Consider the following 19,894-nt stretch of genomic DNA (forward strand, 5'->3'; position numbering starts at 1 on the left):
ACCCATTCTAAACCTACCCAAAGTCCCTTTATGAGTTTATTATTTAATGCTGCTGCAGAGCTCTGAAGAGACCCAAACAGGAAGCGCCTGGGTGTTTTCTGCTCATAGAGTGGGTGGGACAGAGTTCTTCAGAGAAAACAAGAATATGAGCTGCCTGCAAATCACATTGGGCCAGGTCCTCAATTTCCTCTAAGAGTTTAGTTTCCTTGGATACTGAAATGATCTATTAGTCAACAGTAGAATCCCACTCCTTTAGACCTGTATGCTTTGAACTGTATTGCAGAAACCTTGTGTTGTATAACCATAACTTTAGAGGCAGGGTGGGGGCAGCACACACACATTGTTCTCCCCTTTACTGTATGTCAGGTCTTGCTGTAGCGATTGTGCAGTGAAATGGGCGTTTTGCGCATGCTCACAGGCCTGCAGAGTTGTGTTTCCAGAATCTAGTGGCAGCAACTGGATCTCCCTGCTGAAGAAGTCTAGGGCTCCTTCTCTGTTGGCCTCCCACTAGTAGGCAACAACATTTTCATTCAGGCTGGCTTTTGGTAGGTGAGCTGGACTGCTGCTGGAAGGTTTTTTGTTTTTTTGACAAATAAAGGTTTTTTTATTTCTTTATTGTTGTGTTCTTAATTTATTTGTTTTTATGTTATGGGTTTTTATTTTAATATCAATTTTATTGTTGCTAGTCACCTTGAGCACCATCTTTGGTGGAAACACAGGATATAAATTTAACAAATAAATAAAATAAACATCTTGACCTTGTAATTGGCTAGTCAGTGTTAGCTCAGTGTCTAGTCAGTTTTAGCTCAGTGTCAGTGCTTCTTTTGCCCTTTCAACTTCTCTTTTCTGGAGCCACAAAGAGAGCTCTGATAGTCCCAGAGTAGAGACCAGACACAGAGGCCTGTAGCCAGCCTAAAGGTTGGGCCGTGGCAGTGGGGGTAGGGGTGCCAGAAAAGTAAAAGGGCCAGTTCATCTGGTCTGCAGGCCTTTTAAAGACAAATTCTCTTTAAAAGGCCTGCAAAGTGTTTTTATTATTATTATTTATTTGTAAGAAAAAAAATAGGGTGGCACAGAAAATTTAGGGGAGGCCAGGCCTCCCCAGCCCCCCCCCCCCCCGGCTTCAGGCCTGCAGACTCACAGAAAATTAATGTCTTGCCACATTGCAAATAGGGAAATGTTGGGGTTCCTGGCCAAGCATTCGTTGGTGGAATGTTCCTTCTACCAGGAACATTGGTGGAATGAACTTTCTATTCTACCAGAAATCATTGAGGTGTTTGTTTCTGCTGTGGTCTGCATTGAGTGACTGACTTCACCCATCTAACTTTCAAGAGGGGAGACATTTGTGGGAAATAATATCCACATGAAAAAACTTGCCATGCCAAAGAAATGTGAATGTTTCCAGGCTTAACTGACACAATAGGCATTCAAAAAAGGGTTAACAGCAACGTGTGAGAAGGAGCATTCTCCTTCATCACGTTTGTCATGCTGTACTCATGCAGGATGACAGTCTGAAGAGAGGAGCCACCTGCAAACCACAGGTTTTTTCAGTGTTCTGGCTCATGTGGTGAGCCCTCACGGAGACAGAAGGCTCTCACCTTCAGACTGTCGCCTTCCAAGAGTGGAGGGCGACAAATATGATGGAGGGGCAGGGAGAGGCTGAAGTGCTCCACGTTGCTGTTAACCCTTTTTTGAATGCCTGAACAGGGCTAATGAGATATCCATTTTCCACATTAGGTTAGGGTGGCCACTTTCCTGCTTTACAGAAGATAGTCCTATGTTTGAAGGTGCCCTTTATTTCTGGGATGGGCAGCCTATTCCCTAGTCTGGGATCTCCATAGCTCAGCGGTAAAGCATCTGCTTTGTGTGCAGGAAGGTCCCAGCTTCAATTCCCAGCATCTCCAGGTAGGGCTAGGAAAGAATGCTGCCAAAACCCTGGAGAGCCTCTGCCAGTCAGTGTTGACAATACTGGGGTGACTGTGACTCAGTATGGCACTTCTTATGTTCCTAGATGTTGTTGGACTCCAATTCCCATCAGTCCCAACCAGCATGGGCAATGATGACAGGAGTTGGAGTTCAACATCTGGAGGCTCACAGGTTTCCTCCTCTGTTTGAAGGGCTGTCCAAATTTTAAGGATGTACGAATCCCTTACGTGACCCCGCAGTGGGGGGGAGGCGCTCTGTCCCTCCCCCTGGAATCCTCCCTGGCCGGCTCCGCTCCGCGGCAGCGGCGGCCAGGGCCGTCCGCAGCTGGAGTTCCAGCCTTACGTAATACTTACGTAGCCTATCATGGAAAGAGCAGTGGCGCAAATGGCGTAGCAGCCGCCGTTTGCGTCCATGCTCTTTGCCGTGATAGGCTACGTAAATACTTGCGTAGTCTATCACGGCAGCCTGGCAGGATGCAAATGGCGGCCGCTATGACGGCCGCCATTTGCGGCCGCAGCAGCCAGCTGAGAGACCAGCTGCCGTTGCTGCTGCCTCCGGAGCTGCCGCCAGCGGAGCATCCTCCCCAGGTAAGCTTCGTCCCAGGGGGATTCCGTGGAGTGGCGGGGGGTGGGAGGCCGTTCCACCACGGGTTTCGGGGGGCTGACTGCCAGTGCATTTGGCCTCACTGAAATCCGTGGCGGAATTCTCCGCCATCCCTATGTCCAATCCAGTTTCTGGTTTAAAGATAAAGGACCATAAGAAGGAGAGCAGGGGAACAGGGATGTTGCAAGCATCTGACAGTGTGTGTAGGGGTGTCTAACGGACTCCCCCCCACTCAGCCCCCTGGATGCTGCTTGCCAAGATGCGAGGCACGGGTCCCTTTATGCCTCTAATGTTGTGGAGATAGCCCTGTACAGCTGCCATTTTGTGTAACATTAAAAATATGGAAATTAGGGAGCCCCAATCTTGCATAAAAATGGCAGCTTGCAGCGATGAGCAGGTGGCTGTGGGGCACTCCCAGACCACTTGCTGAGCCCTGCAGAGCTCATGTGGGTGGGCGGCAGTGGTGACCGGCGACTCAGTGAGCACCTGTGCTTGGCAGGGGCGGCTGAGTCCGTCCATCTCTACAGGTGACTTAAAATTGCCTGTCCATAGTTAGCATCTGGAAAGCAGACTGAGCAGGCACACAGGTCTTCCCACTATGGTGAGATGTATTTTATTTTTATTTAAATTGTAGCAATTCTAAATGTGCATCTATACTAGCATATGCTAGCATATATTAGCACATGCAATTTAATGCAAATCTGTCATCTTTTGTTTTCTTTGGTGATGCATTTCCTCTTTTTAGGAAATTTGTACATGACCACCCTACATCGTCCAAGTATTGAGTCACAATCAAAATGTTCAGAATCAAAATGAACCTCAGGACATAGACAAGATGGAAGTAAAAGTGTTAAACCAATATGCTGGTCACATTTGGAAGAGGGAAGGGTCTATAAAACCAATATTCAATTCAACATTAAGTGCCATATGACTGAAGAAAGACTAGAGAGGAAGAAGTGGCTTCTTCTTCTTTGCTTTGTTCCAGAAAGCAAATGGCCCAGGAGAATAAGGACCAAACCAGATAATAGGTTAAATGTGCGATGGCATTTGCATACCTTTAATTATATCCAGATTGGATACGGGGTGGTATCAGTGGCGATACCTTAGTGGTGCTACCTTAGTGGCTCTATTGGATATGGGGTGGTGTCAGTGTAAGGATGTATGAAACCCCTACCTTCCGTCCGCCGGGGGGGCAGGGGGAGGTGATCCATTCCTCCCCTCGGAATCCTCTTTGGCCGGCTCCGCTCTGCGGCAATTCTGCGGAGCCACCAGCCAACTCCGGATTTCCAGTGATATGGCTGCCATGCCGTATCACTGGCTGAAAGGACTGACTATGGACGCCATTTGCATCCGCAGTCAGTCCCTTCAGCCAGCGATACGGCATGGCGGCCGTATCGCTGGAAATCTGGAGCTGGAGGATCTGGCCAAAGAGGATTCCGCGTGGAGGTGGAGGTGTTACATTCCGCCACAGACTCTGTGGCGGAAAGAATCCGGCCTCATTAGAGTCCGTGGCAGAATTCTCCGCCATCCCTATGTCAGTGGCGCTACCTTCGTGGTGCTACCTTCTCATAGCCATTGCCACCCACTGCTATTGCTCCTTAACCTCTTTCTCATCATTGCTGCCACTTGCTTGCTCGACAAGCAGAGAGCCAGTGAGGAAGTAGGCAGAGGCATCTCCTGCCCCTCCTCCTCACCACCACCATTGTCTGGGCCAGAGTGAGGCAGGTTAATAAAAAAGTTGCAATGGTTAAAAGGAAGAACAAATCCAGGGGGCTCTTGCCAGTTGGCCCCTGCTGGGATGTGGGCCCTTGGCAGGTGCCAAACCATGCCTAGCGGCTAGCCATGATGCCAGCCCCAGGTGGAGTTGTAACTCTTTGTTCCCTGCACCATGGTCCTGACACAGATTGCTATCCTGCCCTACCCTGTGGCTAATATACGGAAATGAGAGTATGCATTTAATGTATAGTTTGGCTAAGTTTGGAGAGAAAGTCTTTCCAATGACTTTAGTGTACTGAATTCAGTGGACTTGCACCAGAGAAAACTGGTTTGATGTCTTAGGACACATCCAAGCAGCAACTGTTCCTACTGCCAGTTGTACAACTTGGTCTTAAACTGAAACTGACAGATCAGCAACAAAAGACTGGCATGATTGTGTATAAGGTGGTGGCACAAGACTCTTTGTTGTTTTTATGTTAAGCAGGATTGGTCAATTCATTCTATGTGTAGTGAATATTATTGAACATATGCAACTGATACAGAAAAAGGATAACTTGCAGATCTTACTGCCTCTCTTTTGTAAACAAAGAGGAATTTCCTCCAAACTCCAACTGTGCTTTCTTTTTTGTACTATTTACCTTTGTCTCTGTGCTTTGTGTGACATTTCATTTGTAGAAAGCAATTTCCCTTTCTTCCATGTAGCTCTGTCAACAAAAGTGGATTCAGACAAACTGCTGCTGCAGTGGCAAAGTGAGGGACTCCATTTTATTCCTGTAGTTCATGATGCTGCTGTGGGTTGTTTAGAATGTTAAACTGCGCACGTGCAGAGTAATTTTATTTTTTAAAATCAGGGTTGGAAAGCAGTTTTGTTGTTCTAAGATACCAGGAATGTAGAAGCAATTATGAAGCATGAAATGACGGACGATGGGGGAAGAAATGTTAGTTTTCTGCTTCATAACTGAATACACAAAGCTGTCTAAAGGGGTCAGGGGTGTTAATTTGGCCCTGTTTAACTTCAAAACCTATGCCAATTGGGTTCGAGCCACCCCAGTAGGTAACCAAGCTAAGTCCAAACAGGCAAACTTTACCACAGACTCAACAGTGGGTCACTTTAACATTACATGTTTAAGGGTGCAATCCTATTCAGAACTAATCCGAACTTGGGAGGTGACTGCCTATCCAATGCAGGGCAGAAGCATGGAGGAGATCGTTCCCTCCACGCTTCTCCTGCCCTGCATTTGCGGCTAGACAGACGATTGCGGCTTTCCAGCTGCGGGAGGGCAGAGCGGGGAAGGAAGCTGCTGTACAACACATTGGATTTGTCATACAGGCATTTCCACCCTCCCCGGGAATGCCCCTTTTCAGCCACTTGCGACCGCGGAGCAAGGGGCTGTTCCGCACTGCCTTCGAGGCAGTGCAGAAGTCAGAGGAGGTCGGTTCTCCAGGAACCAACCTCGGAGCCCGCGCTCTGAGGTCGATTCCTGCAAAACCAAATATCCTATCCTGTCTAGCGGCCAAAGGATTGCTCCCTCAGTTTGCTTTCTAACTAGAGAAGAACATTTAACTCCTGAACACAATAGATTTGGAAGGACTACATTAATGGGGGTGGGATAAGAATGTTAGGTCTAGCGTCTAAAACTACCTAGCTGCGCCACTGGTGGTTTGGGATATACGCTATTATTATGGCTATATGCTACCTCCAGAGGCAATACACCTAGGTACAACAGTTGCTGGGGAACATGGGCAGGAGGGTGCTTTTGCACTCATGTCCTGCTTGTAGGCTTCCCGTGGGCGGCTGGTTGGCCGCTGTGTGAACGGAACGCTGGACTAGACGGACCCTTGGCCTGACCCAGCACGGCTCTTCTTACATTCTTATGCCCTCAAACTTCAAAATCAGTTACAGTCTGTTAGTTGAGTCGCCAGCTATTCTTATTTCTTCGGGAACCCCGCAAGAAGCCACGAAGCGCGCCTCGGGCAGCGACCCTTGTCCCGCCAGCAGCTCCTTTATCGCTCGCGCGTCCTTTTCACGCCCACAGGGCGCTGCGAGGAGCGCGCACCTCTCCTCAGGCTGGGCCGCCGCCTCGAAAGTACACACGCGCGCAGAGGGCAACGCGCTGCTCCCGCTGCCCGCGCGTCGAGCTTTCTTTCTCCCAGCGGAGCGAGAGGCTGCCCCGGCTCTGTCGCCAGCCGGCATCAGCTGCTGCGCAACCCAGCCCTAAGCAGGCGAGCCATGGCCGCTCCCGCCGCCCCTCAGCGGCCGCTTTCCCTTTCCGTGCGGCTCCGCGGCATGTTTTACGCCCTCACGCCCGATGAGAGCTCTTTCTGCAGCGTCGAGGAGGTGCCTGATTACGTGGACAAGGTGAGAGCGCGCTGCGAACTCTCCCACCCGCTGCCTGGCCCCTTTTCGCCGGAGGGGCCTTGCTGGGCTGCCCACCGGGTCGGGGCGCGATCCCACGCAGGTTTAGGCAGGAAAAAAAGCCCTACAACTCCCAGCGTGCCCCAGCCGGCCAGGTTGGCTGAGGCATGTTGGGAGATGTCGGACTTTGCCCCCCTGTCTAAACATGCATGGGGTTGCGCCCTTAGTGTCGTAATTTAAAGAGCGGAGCGGAGCTTATGGGCCTCCGAAAAGCTGCGCCTCTTCCCTCCTTGGACGAGCAGAGACCCACCGTTGGTTACTCAGCCGGGAAGGGAAAGTCTCCCTGGAACTGGTCAGAGACACGGGTGGCCTTATTTCGAATGTCTTCCAGACCGTGAAGCCTGGTTTGCGCTGTAGTGGTCCCAAGGAAAACCAGGGCATAAACTGTGTAGTGGAGGCGGGGACGCAGCCCCGGCACTTTGTCATTAGCAGGGACTCTGACGTCATCTGCCACCCCCCTCAGAATTCCCTGTTCCCTCCGAGCTTAGCTGCAATCCTCACCGTAGGTGTGTGGACAATGAATTTTCCAAGCACCAATATATTGTTCCATGTTGGAATGCAAAGTATTTGGGATGACTTGGGCTGGAATGGGCAATTAAGACCTATTCGCGTTACCAAAGACGTGCTCCTGGTGGAGAGGAAAACTCCTAGAACTGGTTTGTTGATCCGGATCGACACAGCTGCCTGAAATTTTTGGACTGTCCTTGGACACTGGCACAATGAGCTCCTGCATTTCCAAATTTGCCACTACACCACTGTTCAATCCAGCTGGGTGTGTGGACGTTTCTGTTGGAGGGGGAGGGGGAGATATAATGAAGGGAAGGCTAATGGGTAATGTTGGGTCACTAAGGGAGTGTGCAAGGGGGCTGTTTAAATGAGAAGGGATCTGCCCATGTGGGCTGTGTTGAGGGTGAAGCTTCCATAGAGTATCATATTTTGAAAACCCAAAATGTTTGTGAGTGAGTGAAAAAGATTTTAACACCCCTGTATTTTTTCTCAGACGTCCAATTGAAATACCACTGCCTTACTCTCAGCTGCACTGTTTTTGGATCGCAGCTGGGCTGTATATCTTCTAAGACTGTATAATCTTAAAAGGGGGCATGGCTGTGACTGTCAGGAAGGGATCCTGCACTTCTGAATTTGCCACTACACTACTGTTCATAAAGCAACTCCCTCTCCTGCCTATTCCCTCCCCATTTAGTTTGACGGTGTGTACATTTATTTTGTTTATTACACGTTTATCCACTCTTCTTCCAAGGAACTCATGCAATGTATTTATGATTACATGTATATACAGCCTTTTTTCTCTCTTGTAAGGAACCCTAGGGGGCTTACATGATACTCCTCAACATTTTTTAACCTCACATCAACCCTGTGAGGTAAGTTAGTCTGGAAAAAGTGACTGACCCTAAGATCACCCAGTGAAAAAGGTCCATCCTTTGGAGAACTGGGAAGGGCAGTGGCCTTTGATACCTGCTCCATGGTTCATTCTGTGTTCTGGATTTAGGCTGCAATCCTATACACATTTACCTGGGAGTAAGGCCTCTTGATCCCAGGCTTATTTCTGAATTGGCACATCTAGGACTGCGCTACTGTCCAGTGGCAAAAGAAGCACTTTTCACATTGGGCTGGTCTATAGGTAAGTGATAGACCACACACTTTGCATGTTTAAATTCTCCATCTCTATTCCTGGCATCTCCATCTAAAGGGTCTAGGATAGTAGAGCTGTGAGATTTTGGAGAACTGCTGCCACCGCCGCCATTCAGATTAAACCAGCTGTCTCCAACCTGATGGTCTCCAGATGTTTGGAACTTCAACTCGCATCAGCCCCAGCCGGCATGACCAATGGTCAGGGATGCTGGAAGTTGTAGTCCAAAACATCTGGAGAATGCCAGGTTAGGAAAAGCTGGATTAAACAATGGGTCTAGATGGATCAACGGTCTGACACAACATAAATCAGCTACACGTATGTGTATATGCTGTGCTTTTCCGGGGTTCTGGGTCACTGGAAAAAGCACTCGTTACATTGAGTGTGTGAAGATTTGGAGTGGGATTATGTGTGTTCCTGCCCCCACCCCTCAGTGCAACATGTGAAAGTATTAGAATTAGACTTGGAGCTGGAAGTTCGAATTCCACTTCTGCCATGTACCTGCTGTAAAACAGATCCCGAAGTCCGCTCTGCCTTATCAGTATAGCTTGCACTGTGGAATAACCACACTATGAAGCTTCAGCTCTAAATGCAGTTGGTTCAAAAACAATGTAAGTCTCTTGCTTCAGAGGGATTTTTGACAGTACAAAAATCTGGAGAAAGGGCAAATTTTTTCAATGTAACAATGGAGAAATTTCTCCAGGCATTTTATTCCCTTCCTCTTGCAAAATGGCCCTTTTTTATATGAGGTGTTACATCCCCCCTCCCCCATTTCATGGGTTGGTAAGTCAAATGCAACACCTGTGTTGGCTTGAATGCGCATTTGATTTAAAAATGGCATTCTTCTGCATCCAGTTGTGCATTAATAACATTCACTATTTTAGTTGTAAGAGTATATAAGCCATGCCTTAATCAAAAATAGATTTCATTGCATAAAAAATAAATTAAAATCAATGAATATTAAGCAACAACATGCTAAACAGTACAATAAAATTGACAGCAATGAATGTCTGATCTCGGAAGCTAAGCAGGGTCAGCCCTGGTTAGTACTTGGCTGGGAGACTCCCTGGGAATCAGGCTTCCTGTGTTGAGAAGGGGGTTGGACTTGATGGTCTTGTAGGCCCCTTCCAACCCTACTATTCTGTGATTGTATGATTCTATGATTTAAAATGCCTGGGCAAATAACAAGTTTTTAACCTGGTCCTCTGTTTTGTATATGCAGAATGTACTTTTCTTATAGGTGGACTATGGAAAAGGGCATCCTCTGATGATTGTAATGCATGGGCAGGTTGATATGGGAAGAGGCACTCCTTCAGATATTTGGGACACAAGCTATTTAGGGCTTTAAAGATAAGCATCACTGCCTTGAACTGGGTTTGGTAGTGAATGGGAAGCCAATGTAGTCCCTTCAGAACTAATGTAACGTGACTCCCATATAGATAAACCAGCCAGAATTCTCGCAGCTGAATTTTGTACTAGTTGAAACACACAAACTGTTTTCAAGGGCAGCCCCTCATATCATGCATTACAGTAATCCATTGTCATATTGAAGTTATGACTATTTTCACCCATACAGATAAATCATTTGATCTCCTGATGACTCTTAGCTAAACATATGGAGTCTGCCCCCCCATACACACACACACACACCTGGGAAAAAATCCAAGTGGCATCAGTGGGATTATTTTCTCTGCCCTCTAGCAATGTGGGGGTGGGTGGTGAGGATTAGACTTTGATTGTGTTGGGGAGTAAAGACATAATGCCACCTCCCATGCAACTTAATAAAAATATATACATAACTGCATCCTACATATTTTCGGAATGTCTGCTTTGGCCCTAAGTCAGACTGAGTTTAATGGGATTTGCTCCCAAATAAGTGTGCACAGGATTACACTGTCAGCATCAGTTGTAAACATGTGCGGTGTTTACCCAAGCTAGTTAAGATATTCAGATGACAAATTATAGGGGAATTAATGTAAAAACATGCATATTGAAGCCTAAATCATCCTTGGAAAATGAAGGCAGAATGTTTATAATATGGTTGACAGTGTACCTTATATTTCCCTTTCTCATTTTTAGGCAACTCCTTTGTTTCTTACCCTGATTCTTCTGGAGTTTGTTGTTAAGTGGGCTCAGAAGGGACATTCATCAACTCGGGTCAATGACAGCATAGCGTGTTTCTCTGCAGGTGTCCTGTCTCGACTTCCAGAGTAAGTCCAGTCAGTTGTATGGCTTAGTTGATTCAGGGTTGGAGGGAAAAGATCTCCAGTGACGAATTTTGCATATAGGAGTTCTTATAAACTTTGATGCAAAAAAACCAAAAAAACTATTGAGACATGAAGCTAATAATTTATATGCAGCTTTAACAGGATCTGGTTTTCTACATGTATATTTCAAACGGTGTGCATAGAGTTGGTCTCTTTTCTGAGTCAAAATAGTAGAAATCAGGCTCATACATTGGAACTAATTGGCAGCAGGTTGAAAGGAAACAAATGGAAGTAGTTCTTCACGCAGTACTTAAATTTACTAAGCAAAGTGAAGCCTTTGGTTTAATACAACCATTTAGAATTCAGTTTGTAACTCAGTGGCTTGGATCCTAAGATACATTAACTTAAGGAAATTCTTGGAAGCAAAGTTTCCCATTTCCTTTTCCTCTCCCTACAGCCGTCTGTGACCCTGCAAAAAGCCTCTCTGGAGGGTGGGTGAGAACTCCTGAACAATATGGGATGCAGTATGGGGCGGGGGGGGGGTACAATGGGAAATGGGAAACTTCTGTGAGCTTCACTAAGACTGCAATCCTGTACATGCTTACCTGGGACTAATTTAATTGGGGTTGTGGTTGCATGGAAGGAAAGCAATAGATGCCCTGTTTCTTTTGTGTTACAAAACTAGATGTTGCTAGATGTTGTTGTCCTGCTCTCTGCCACACGAGTCGCCATTGCATCCGCTGTTTCCCTTAATGTTGGGGTGCTGAACCTGTTTCAGCCTGAGGGCTCAATTCAGTTTTGGAGAAGCTCTTGCGGGCTGCATTCCAGTGGTGGGCAGGGCCAAAGGCAAAAGGGATGGGTCCAAATAACCAAAAACGCCATCATATTTTAGCTTCTAGCTCTTACTGCCAGTAAATAAGCCTTAGGAGAACAATTTCCTAGAATGGGGGGAAAATGTGCAAAAGCCAGGAAATCACCAAATGATTGGCACTGAAAGGAGGTGAAGCCATTTGGGGAATCCCAGAGATTGGGCTCTTAGGCAGGCTGGATTGGGCCTGCGTAGAGACCTGAACTTCTGCACCCCTGCCTTAAAGATTGAGGCAGTTGGGGTGCATGATCAGGACAACATTCTGTATGTCAAGTATGAAACCCAAACCCGGTATGTGTTTTCCAGAGGGCTAGGAGCTTTACTGGTTCTACCTCCCATTACTATTTGCAGGGGACAGATATCTGAGGGATAACTATATTACGCCCTTTTTGCAAACTCTCCTGGTGCAACTGGCTGTCCATTATTAGAGTGATGGACTGGATGGACCTTTTGACACGTTTAAGCAAGTCAGTTATAATGTTTGGATAACCTACAACTGACCTGAAGTATGCAACAGTATCAAAATGCATTACAGCTGGCTATGCAGTTACGGTGATGGTCTTATTGCTTTGTCTTCTGGTCAGATCTTAGTGTGTTGTGCACAGACATTTTCTGCTTGCTTCATTATGAGCTGGAAATGTATCTGGCTATGAGACAGTCCAATTAGAATAGATGATTGCTTTGTGGTGTGGGCAACCGTAACACTGTTTGGTCAGGGCTGTTTTTGGACAGCTGAATCAGATCTGACTCTGTTGCAGTGCATTAACATTATTTTCTCATGTAGGTGGAATGGATTCTTGTAGCTCTCTCTCTGCTCACAAATCTAATTTTAAAAGTTAGATTTTTGAATGTGCAGGAACCCAGATTTTCCTTTGTAGAGCGCCTCCATGGATGGAAGAGGCCCTCGATTCAGAAGTTCTCTCTGAATACAAGGAGGACAATGGCGACAGAGGGAGGGCAGAGCTAGCATTCTCACTCTCACCCTCCCTCCTCATGTGTTGGTGTAAGTAAACTTCTGAACACTTCATTAGAGCTCTAGTTTACCTTACCTACAAACTGGCAAACTATGGTTTGTGTTTGGCCTTCAAACCAGAGTTTGATCCTCATTTGCAATGCTTGCCCGGAGAGCAAGCACAAACCATAATTTGACAAATTCATTTAATTTCTCCCAGTTACTAAACAGCTGACCAAGCATTATTCCATATTTTAAATGAGTCATGAGCATCAGAAAAAAAACCTAAGCAGTGTTAACAATTAAAAACATTTTTGTGCTCCAAAAAACAGATAGTGAAATTATATCCCTTTACAGCAAATACATACTAAGGAAACACAACAGAAACTGTTAAAATAATATTTCAGCACAGCTCACTGTATCGGGGAAATTGCAGTGTAAATCATTAACAGCTGAGGGTTAGATTAACGCACTATTGATGATATCCTCTCCTAGGGACTAATTTTCATTTTCTCAGCTAGCAGCAGAAGTTTACCACTTCCTTCGAAAGCTTGTAATTAGTATTAAAATGTGGAGTTGCAATACATCAATCCTGTAGTTAGCAGATCTTCAGACATATAATAAGAAAGGTCTTTTTAGGTTCAGTGGAAGAATTTGAAGCCATGGATTTTAAGCAGAACACAATTTTTAAAATATCTTCAAACAGTGGAACTATTGAAGACCCTGACAGAGAAGAAATATTTGGACTGCTGCAGTCTGAAACACACTTCCTAGTGAGTAAGCTCCATTGAACATGGTGGGATTTACTTTCAAGTAAACATTCATAGAATTGCACTGTTAATATTATTTCCCTGTAAACAAAAACAATTGCTCACGACAATATAAGAGACATTTAAAATTGATGGAAATGTGAAGCATTAAGTAGAAGCTTTGTTTTTTAAAATCCGTCAGAAAGAGAAACATGACTAAGGTTGCAGTCTTATACACCAGAAATCGGAAGGCATGGTCCTCCAGATGTTGTTGGACTGCAACTCCCATCAACCCTAGCCAGCATAGCCAATGGTGATGGATGATTTGAGTTGCAGTCCAAGAACCTCTGGAAGGCCATACCTTCCCCATCCCTGCTACTCACACTTACCTGGAAGTATGTCCCATTGAATTCAGTGGGGCTTACTTCTCAGTAGACATGAATATGACTGTACTGCATGTTAAAGAAAAAGCAATCTGGTCTTATTATATTGCTTACTCCATAACATAGAAACTCATACATCTGTGTATATTATCAGCGGTTTTCTCAAACAATATTCAGCTTTGGGGCTGGAAAAAATATCATATTTTTTCAAATTTCCAGATACAGTATTTAGATTTTAAAACCCTGGATGATTTTTTTCAGTCTGTTCAACTACTACTGTATGTGTCTTCCATATGAAAATTGGGTAGACCTTATTTACAGAGCACCCAAATTTGAGGGGATGGTGAAGGACATGAACTCCAGCTTGCAACTGGATCATAGACAGTGGGACACTATCATCATTCCATTTAAAATCAGGAAGAGAGAGACTAGGGCAACCATTGTGTATGCATTGTGTATACTTTCTTTCTTTTTTGCACACGTCCCTCATCAACATCAGTGGGGTTTCAGATATCCTATGGGCAATGAACATTCACAGCTTGTCTAGACTACCGAGTCATTTTTTCTAATCGTCCCTGTCAGCACTGCATGTGGAGGGTTGGGAGTCAGCCACATATCTCTCATTTCTGTTTGCCCCACCATTCCCAGTATCATAGTAGATTTGCTCATCAGCTCCCAGCTAAGTATGATTTGTGTGTTGTCAATGGCAAGTTGTGATTTTCCATTTTGCAAAAGGAAGGGGCAATCTTGCATGGGTTTGTTGATCCTGTGTTACACTGCTCATGCAAGTAGACTACTCACATGTTCAGGTTCTTGGTTTTTTGACAAGGAAGATTATTAGAACCAGATCTTAGTAAGGTTAAATAGATGATAAGAAATATTACTTCCATGAATGGTCACCAGCCTGGATCTGGAAATTCTAAACTAAATGGAAAGGCAGTTGAGTTTTGTTTTTATGGAAACATCACAGTCTTACTCCAGGTATCTATGAACTGGGCTGCCCTTAAGCCACCCTCCAACCTTCTCTGGTGCTTGGTTCTCCAGTGAAGGTGGGTGGAGAATTTCTGCCACCTTCCCATGAAGAAAGCCCTTTGGGGCAGCTATCTCTTTTTTTCCATGCAACATCACTAGGAACCATGGTACGTTATCACATAGTGACACTCCCAGCACCATTCTTAAAAGAGATATTAACTGGCCTGCAGCCAGATGCTGAGTGCAGCAGCTTGCCCTTGTTTAAGGTAATAAACAACAACAACAAAAATATACTCAGCCACCTCATCAAATAGCAAGTAACTCCCAACCACCTGAATGCCTCTCACCCCTTCCTGACCCTTGGGAAGGGATTCCCCCCAACTCATCCACCACCAAACGTTCTGTTGATATCAGCACTGTCTGTGAGGTCTGCTGGTAGGTCCAAAGGTTGCAGATGTCAGGTCAGTCAAGGAGGGACTGAGGGTTGATTACACAGGTTTCCCTGAACTATCTTTGACTATACGAAGTTATTGATCTCGCCTTCTCTTCTTTAAGCAGCGGGTTGCCAAACCTATAAAATTCCTGCATGTACATAGTTTTGAAAACTCCCCCCCCCCAGCAAAAGTAAATTGCAAACAGTGCTTGCCAGAAGTCTTGAAATACTTGCTTTAAAAAACCCTAAAAAAACAAAACAAAGAATCCCACTGTCCCAGGAGTCATATATAAATATTAGCTGCAGTTCAAGTATGTGCGTTATTTCTTATATTGGTATATTTCTTCTGCTAAAACAGCATATATATGAAATTAATTTTTAAAGAGAGATAATTTTGGTAGGTGTTAAGTTTTTTATATTTCTTCTCTTACAGTCTGATCCTAAACTCTTATTTATTTCAAAGTAGTGTACTTCCAAGTAAAGACTTTAGGACTGCATCCATAATTAAGGTCTATAGTTTGGAAAAAAACAAATTCAATAAGCTTGTCAATATACATTTGTCGTATGCTTACAATTTCGTTAGCCATGCCTGCCGTGAAGTTTTCCATTCAACAGTATATGACATGATCACTAAAAACTTTTCTATTCCATTGACTATAGAAACAGGCGAAGTGCTGTTTGGATTTTTTTATTAGGTGTGATTTTGTATCTTCATTGTGTCAATAAGCTTTGATTTTATCAGATATTTCATATTCATTTAATGGGTGAAAATCATTTACAGCATAGTCCTGTACATGACCACTCAGAAGTCTCAGTGAGTTCAATGGGTTTTTCTTCCAAGTAAGTGGGCATAGGATTGTAGCTTGAACCTATCGAGGGTGCAATCCTATGGCCGCTAGACTGTGTCTAGACGGCCATACAGGTTTTCAGCTTCCAGGAACAGAGCTCGGAGTCAGGACTCTGAGCTCAGTTCCCAGAAATCCAACTCCAAACCCCTTCCCCTGCTGCCTCATAGGCAGTATAGTTCGTAGGGATGTCAGAGAAATCCTCCACAGACCCCAATGAGGCCGGATTCTATTGAATCCGCCCCCTACCAAGTCCGTGTATGATCAGATCTCTTACCTCCTCCTTCCCTGCAAAGACCTCTCTGGTGGATTCTGCCAGCCGCTGGCTCTGAAGCCCCAGCAATACAGCCGCCATTGCCGTATCGGTAGCTGGACTGACGAACTGCAGACGCAAATGGCGTCTGGCGTAGCGGACGCAATTTGTGTCCCTGCTCTTTGATGTGATAGGCTACGTAAACCTTTACGTAGGCTATCACGTGAAGGAACAGGGATGCAAATGGCATATTTGCGTCCCTCTTCTTTCGCGCGATAGGCTATGTAAAGATTTACATAGCCTATCACATCAAAGAGCAGGGATACAAATGGCGTACGCTACGCCAGACGCCATTTGCATCCGCAGTTCGTCAGTCCAGCCAGCGATACGGCAATGGCGGCTGTATCTCTGGGGCTTCGGAGCCGGCTGGCGGCCCCGCGGAATCGCCATGGAGCAGAGCTGGCTGGCGATTCTGGAGGGAGGGACAGATTGCCTCCCCCCTGCGGACCCTGCCCCGCCGGAATGGCAGGTGAGTAATTCGTACATCCCTAATAGTTTGTCCCTGGTTCTGCACTCATAAGTGCAGCGCAGAGCAGGTGAAAAGGGGGCATTGTCGGGGAGGGGAGGAGACTGTGGAAGGATTGTTATGATGTTTCCGTCTGGCCTCCCCCCCTCCCCCGCTGACGTGCCCAGCTAGGCGGCCAAAATCAGCTGTTTAGCCACAAATGCAGGGCGGCTGGAGCATGGAGGAGAGGATCCCCTCCGTGCTCTGCCTGCCTTGCATTGGATAGTTGGTCACCTCCAAGTTCAGAGGCGGCCAACTATCCCCATAGCATTGTGGCCTAAATGAACTTGTCCAGTCATTAACATCTATCGAGGATACTTTACCAGATTTGTGTATTTCAGATGTTATTTTCATGCATTGGAAACTGATGAACTGTGGGCATTGCCTTCAAATTAGAATGTGCATGCTGGATTCAAACAGCAATAGTATATAAGAATCATAAGTGTAGTTCTCAAAGGAGTAGGTAATACCTATAAGTCCTGCTCTGAACAGTTGCTTTTGCATTTATTACACAGCTGCTAGCAAACCATAGCATATTTTTGATTATGTGAATTCTGAATTAGAATGCTAGAGAAGGTCTTTTATAAATCTGTAAGCTAAGTTTTAATTTACTTTCTACAGATTTCTTCAAAAGTTATATTGCATTTGATTACGTATTGTTTTCCAATTTGGCATTAAGATGTATGGTATGGCATGCCCTTTTCCCGTTAATAGATTAGTTCATACAGAATGCATTTGCTAAATAAACAATATACTTAGCAAATTCTGAGCTCCACTAGATGGAGCAAAGGGGTAGCCATCCTTTGACTTAGCAGTTTGAACTTCTAGAAATTTAGAAAATATATTTTCTTATACAATAATGCTATACAACACAGTTTAAAATAGTAGTTGTGCAGAACTGCCTAACTGGAATTGTGGCTTCATGTTGGGAGGTTAAATTAATTTATAGGAGTTTAGTCCTTTTCTGTTTGTGAACCAACATTAGGTAATTCATCGTGTGGCATTCCGAGTTTATTATTTTGATAACCTAAATATGTGATCCTGTGTATACTTTCATGGCAGTAAGCCCCATTTAACTTTTTGGGTCTTGCTTCTGAGCAAATATGCACAGGATTTGGTATGAAGTATATGGGAGAGCTGTAGCAAACTGTATGGTGGAGACTCACCAAAGATCAGCGTCCTTCATTGCTTCGGGCTGTTTAGAGGGGGGAACAACATGTGGCCCTCCAGAAGTTGTTAGGCTGCAACTTCCATCAGCCCTAGTCAGCATAGCCAATGGGGAGAGATGGTGGTTGTTGCAGTCCAACAACATGGAGGGCCACACGTTCCTCTTCCCCAATATATAGATTAACATAGCACACTGGTATTGATGCCAGTTCTTCGCACAGTACTTGCAAAGCTTCAGAGGAAGCTTCTCTGGATTCAACCCAATAGGTCAGCTCACATGCAATGACAAATGATCCCTTGACATTACATAAGCAAGCACATTCCTTTACCTTCTCCTCTCTCATGCTCCGAATAAGTACCTTTTCGCCTGCAACAAACCATAGTTTTGCAGCACAGTCAAAATGGCAAATTATGCATTTGCTTGCTCTCCAGACCAGAAGTCGAAAACCAGCTTCAAACCATAGGTTGCAGTTCAGATGCAATGGCAAACTGGCCATAAAGTCTGAGCAAGGGAGTGGGAGGCTGTAGCACACGAGCGCAAAGCTTGCTCATGTAACTCTAAGTCATGGTTTGGCATGTGCATGGGCCCAGAGTTCAGTTCAGTTTTATTTCTGACTGGGTCATAACAGAAATGCAAAAATACAGTACATAAAATGACTGATGACAGCACTCGTTTCTTACTGATTTTTACAATGGGCAAGAGGTGGGTCAATCGAAATTAATTGTTACAACAGTCATAATAGAAGTGTAGTGCACATTGACGATGCTGTACAAATAAAGAATTTACAACACACGATTCCATAAAAGTAGCACAATCTTTAGAAAATGCTGAAGGAACCAGCCCAATGAGAACACCTTCATGTGTCTGGAAGGAAAGCCAGTTGCAGCTGGATTAAAACAACAACAACAACAACAACTCATACTAGAACTTGCACTTGTTATGGGGTGTTTTTTGGGGTAGACATTTTATCTTCGTGAATCCTGGTTCAGTGTCTTGACTTTTGAATGTATGGGAGATTGGAATATATTAAAATTCTAGTGAGTTGGGCTTCCCACACAGTAACATCAGTCAGAACAATTGCTTTTTTAAATGTTGGTACTGTTTCCTGTAATCAAGGTCTTATCCAACTCTGATAATAGTATCCAACTGTGTCATTTTTGTGAATTGTTTTTAGCCTTAGGTTACTTCCTAGCTGGTTTTGCAAATCGAGAATGGAAGAGGATCATATTTGCTTGCTGAGAGAAGTCAGGGAATAGAACTCCCACTCCTTCCTCCCCATTTCCACTACCTTGCAGAAAGTTTGGCTTTGTACTAGAGTGTGAAAAGGGGGGAACCTTGACTGTAGCATGTCAGGCGTATTTCAACTCGATTTGTGTCAACTCTAATAAGTTGGTTGACAGAGTAATAAATTGGGTGTCAGCTCAAGAGCTGGCATCTGTTCAGAAAATAAAAGGGGATTTCAGATTGCAGGCAAGCTCTTTTCCTTTTTTCAATCTGAGGTTTCCAAGAGGCTTCATCTTGTCCTTCCTTTTTCACAGAGGCCACATTATGGAATCCTGTTATTTTTACATTTTACTTGTTATTTCTTTTCTTTAAAAAATGTAGATTTCAGTTAATAAATGTATTATCTAGTAGTGCTCAATACACACTTGAACATTTGACAAATTCCCGGAATTTAGCTTAATAAATCTTAAAGTGGATTTCACAGCCATTATTTTGCTGTGATACCCTGTGGATTTTCATTTGCAATTTTCTGTGAAGATCCAAGATTTTCCTAGTAGTTTTGGTTTCATTTCTGCACAAAATCAGATTTTTAGAAGTTGTCTTTTCTAACATTGTCTGATAGCAGTGAATGAATTTTACATGTTTTTATAGCATCTTTCACAGTCCCTCTCAAAGGCTACACTGGGCGACAATGCTGATGCAAAATAGGTAGAAAATAAAGCCAAATTGGAATCTGCAGGTGGATCTTAGTGAATTTTCCTACTATTTTGCCATGGGAATTGGTCAGATTATAAACATATTACTTGGAGTAAGTCCCATTGACATAAAGAGGCTTTATTCCAATGAACTGTATTTATAATCAAAATTCAGATTAATTCACTTTCTGGTTGTTGTTGTTGTTTTGAAACCCTCAATGAAGAGGAGAATGGAAGATAAAAAAACCTTTAGAATAAGCTTTAATTTAAAAAT

General features: G+C 44.6%; 1 protein-coding gene across 2 annotated transcripts in view; it reads left to right on the forward strand.

The window, feature by feature from the left end:
- Positions 1–6,274: 6,274 nt before the first annotated feature.
- Positions 6,275–19,894, forward strand: part of AGMO (alkylglycerol monooxygenase) — a 201,936-nt gene continuing 188,316 nt past the window's right edge. The window contains exons 1-2 of one of the 2 annotated variants that reach the window (XM_084860455.1): positions 6,275–6,601; positions 10,386–10,516. In XM_084860455.1, coding sequence (XP_084716581.1) covers positions 6,473–6,601; positions 10,386–10,516 — 260 coding nt within the window. In that variant the 5' untranslated portion in view covers positions 6,275–6,472. The remainder of the gene's footprint in view (positions 6,602–10,385; positions 10,517–19,894) is intronic. The other variant, XM_084860456.1, reaches the window with a different exon arrangement.

This window comes from Heloderma suspectum, chromosome 5, assembly GCF_057233095.1.
Source record: "Heloderma suspectum isolate Gila_16-S chromosome 5, 16-S_ref, whole genome shotgun sequence".
In the NCBI taxonomy this organism is placed as follows: domain Eukaryota; kingdom Metazoa; phylum Chordata; class Lepidosauria; order Squamata; family Helodermatidae; genus Heloderma; species Heloderma suspectum.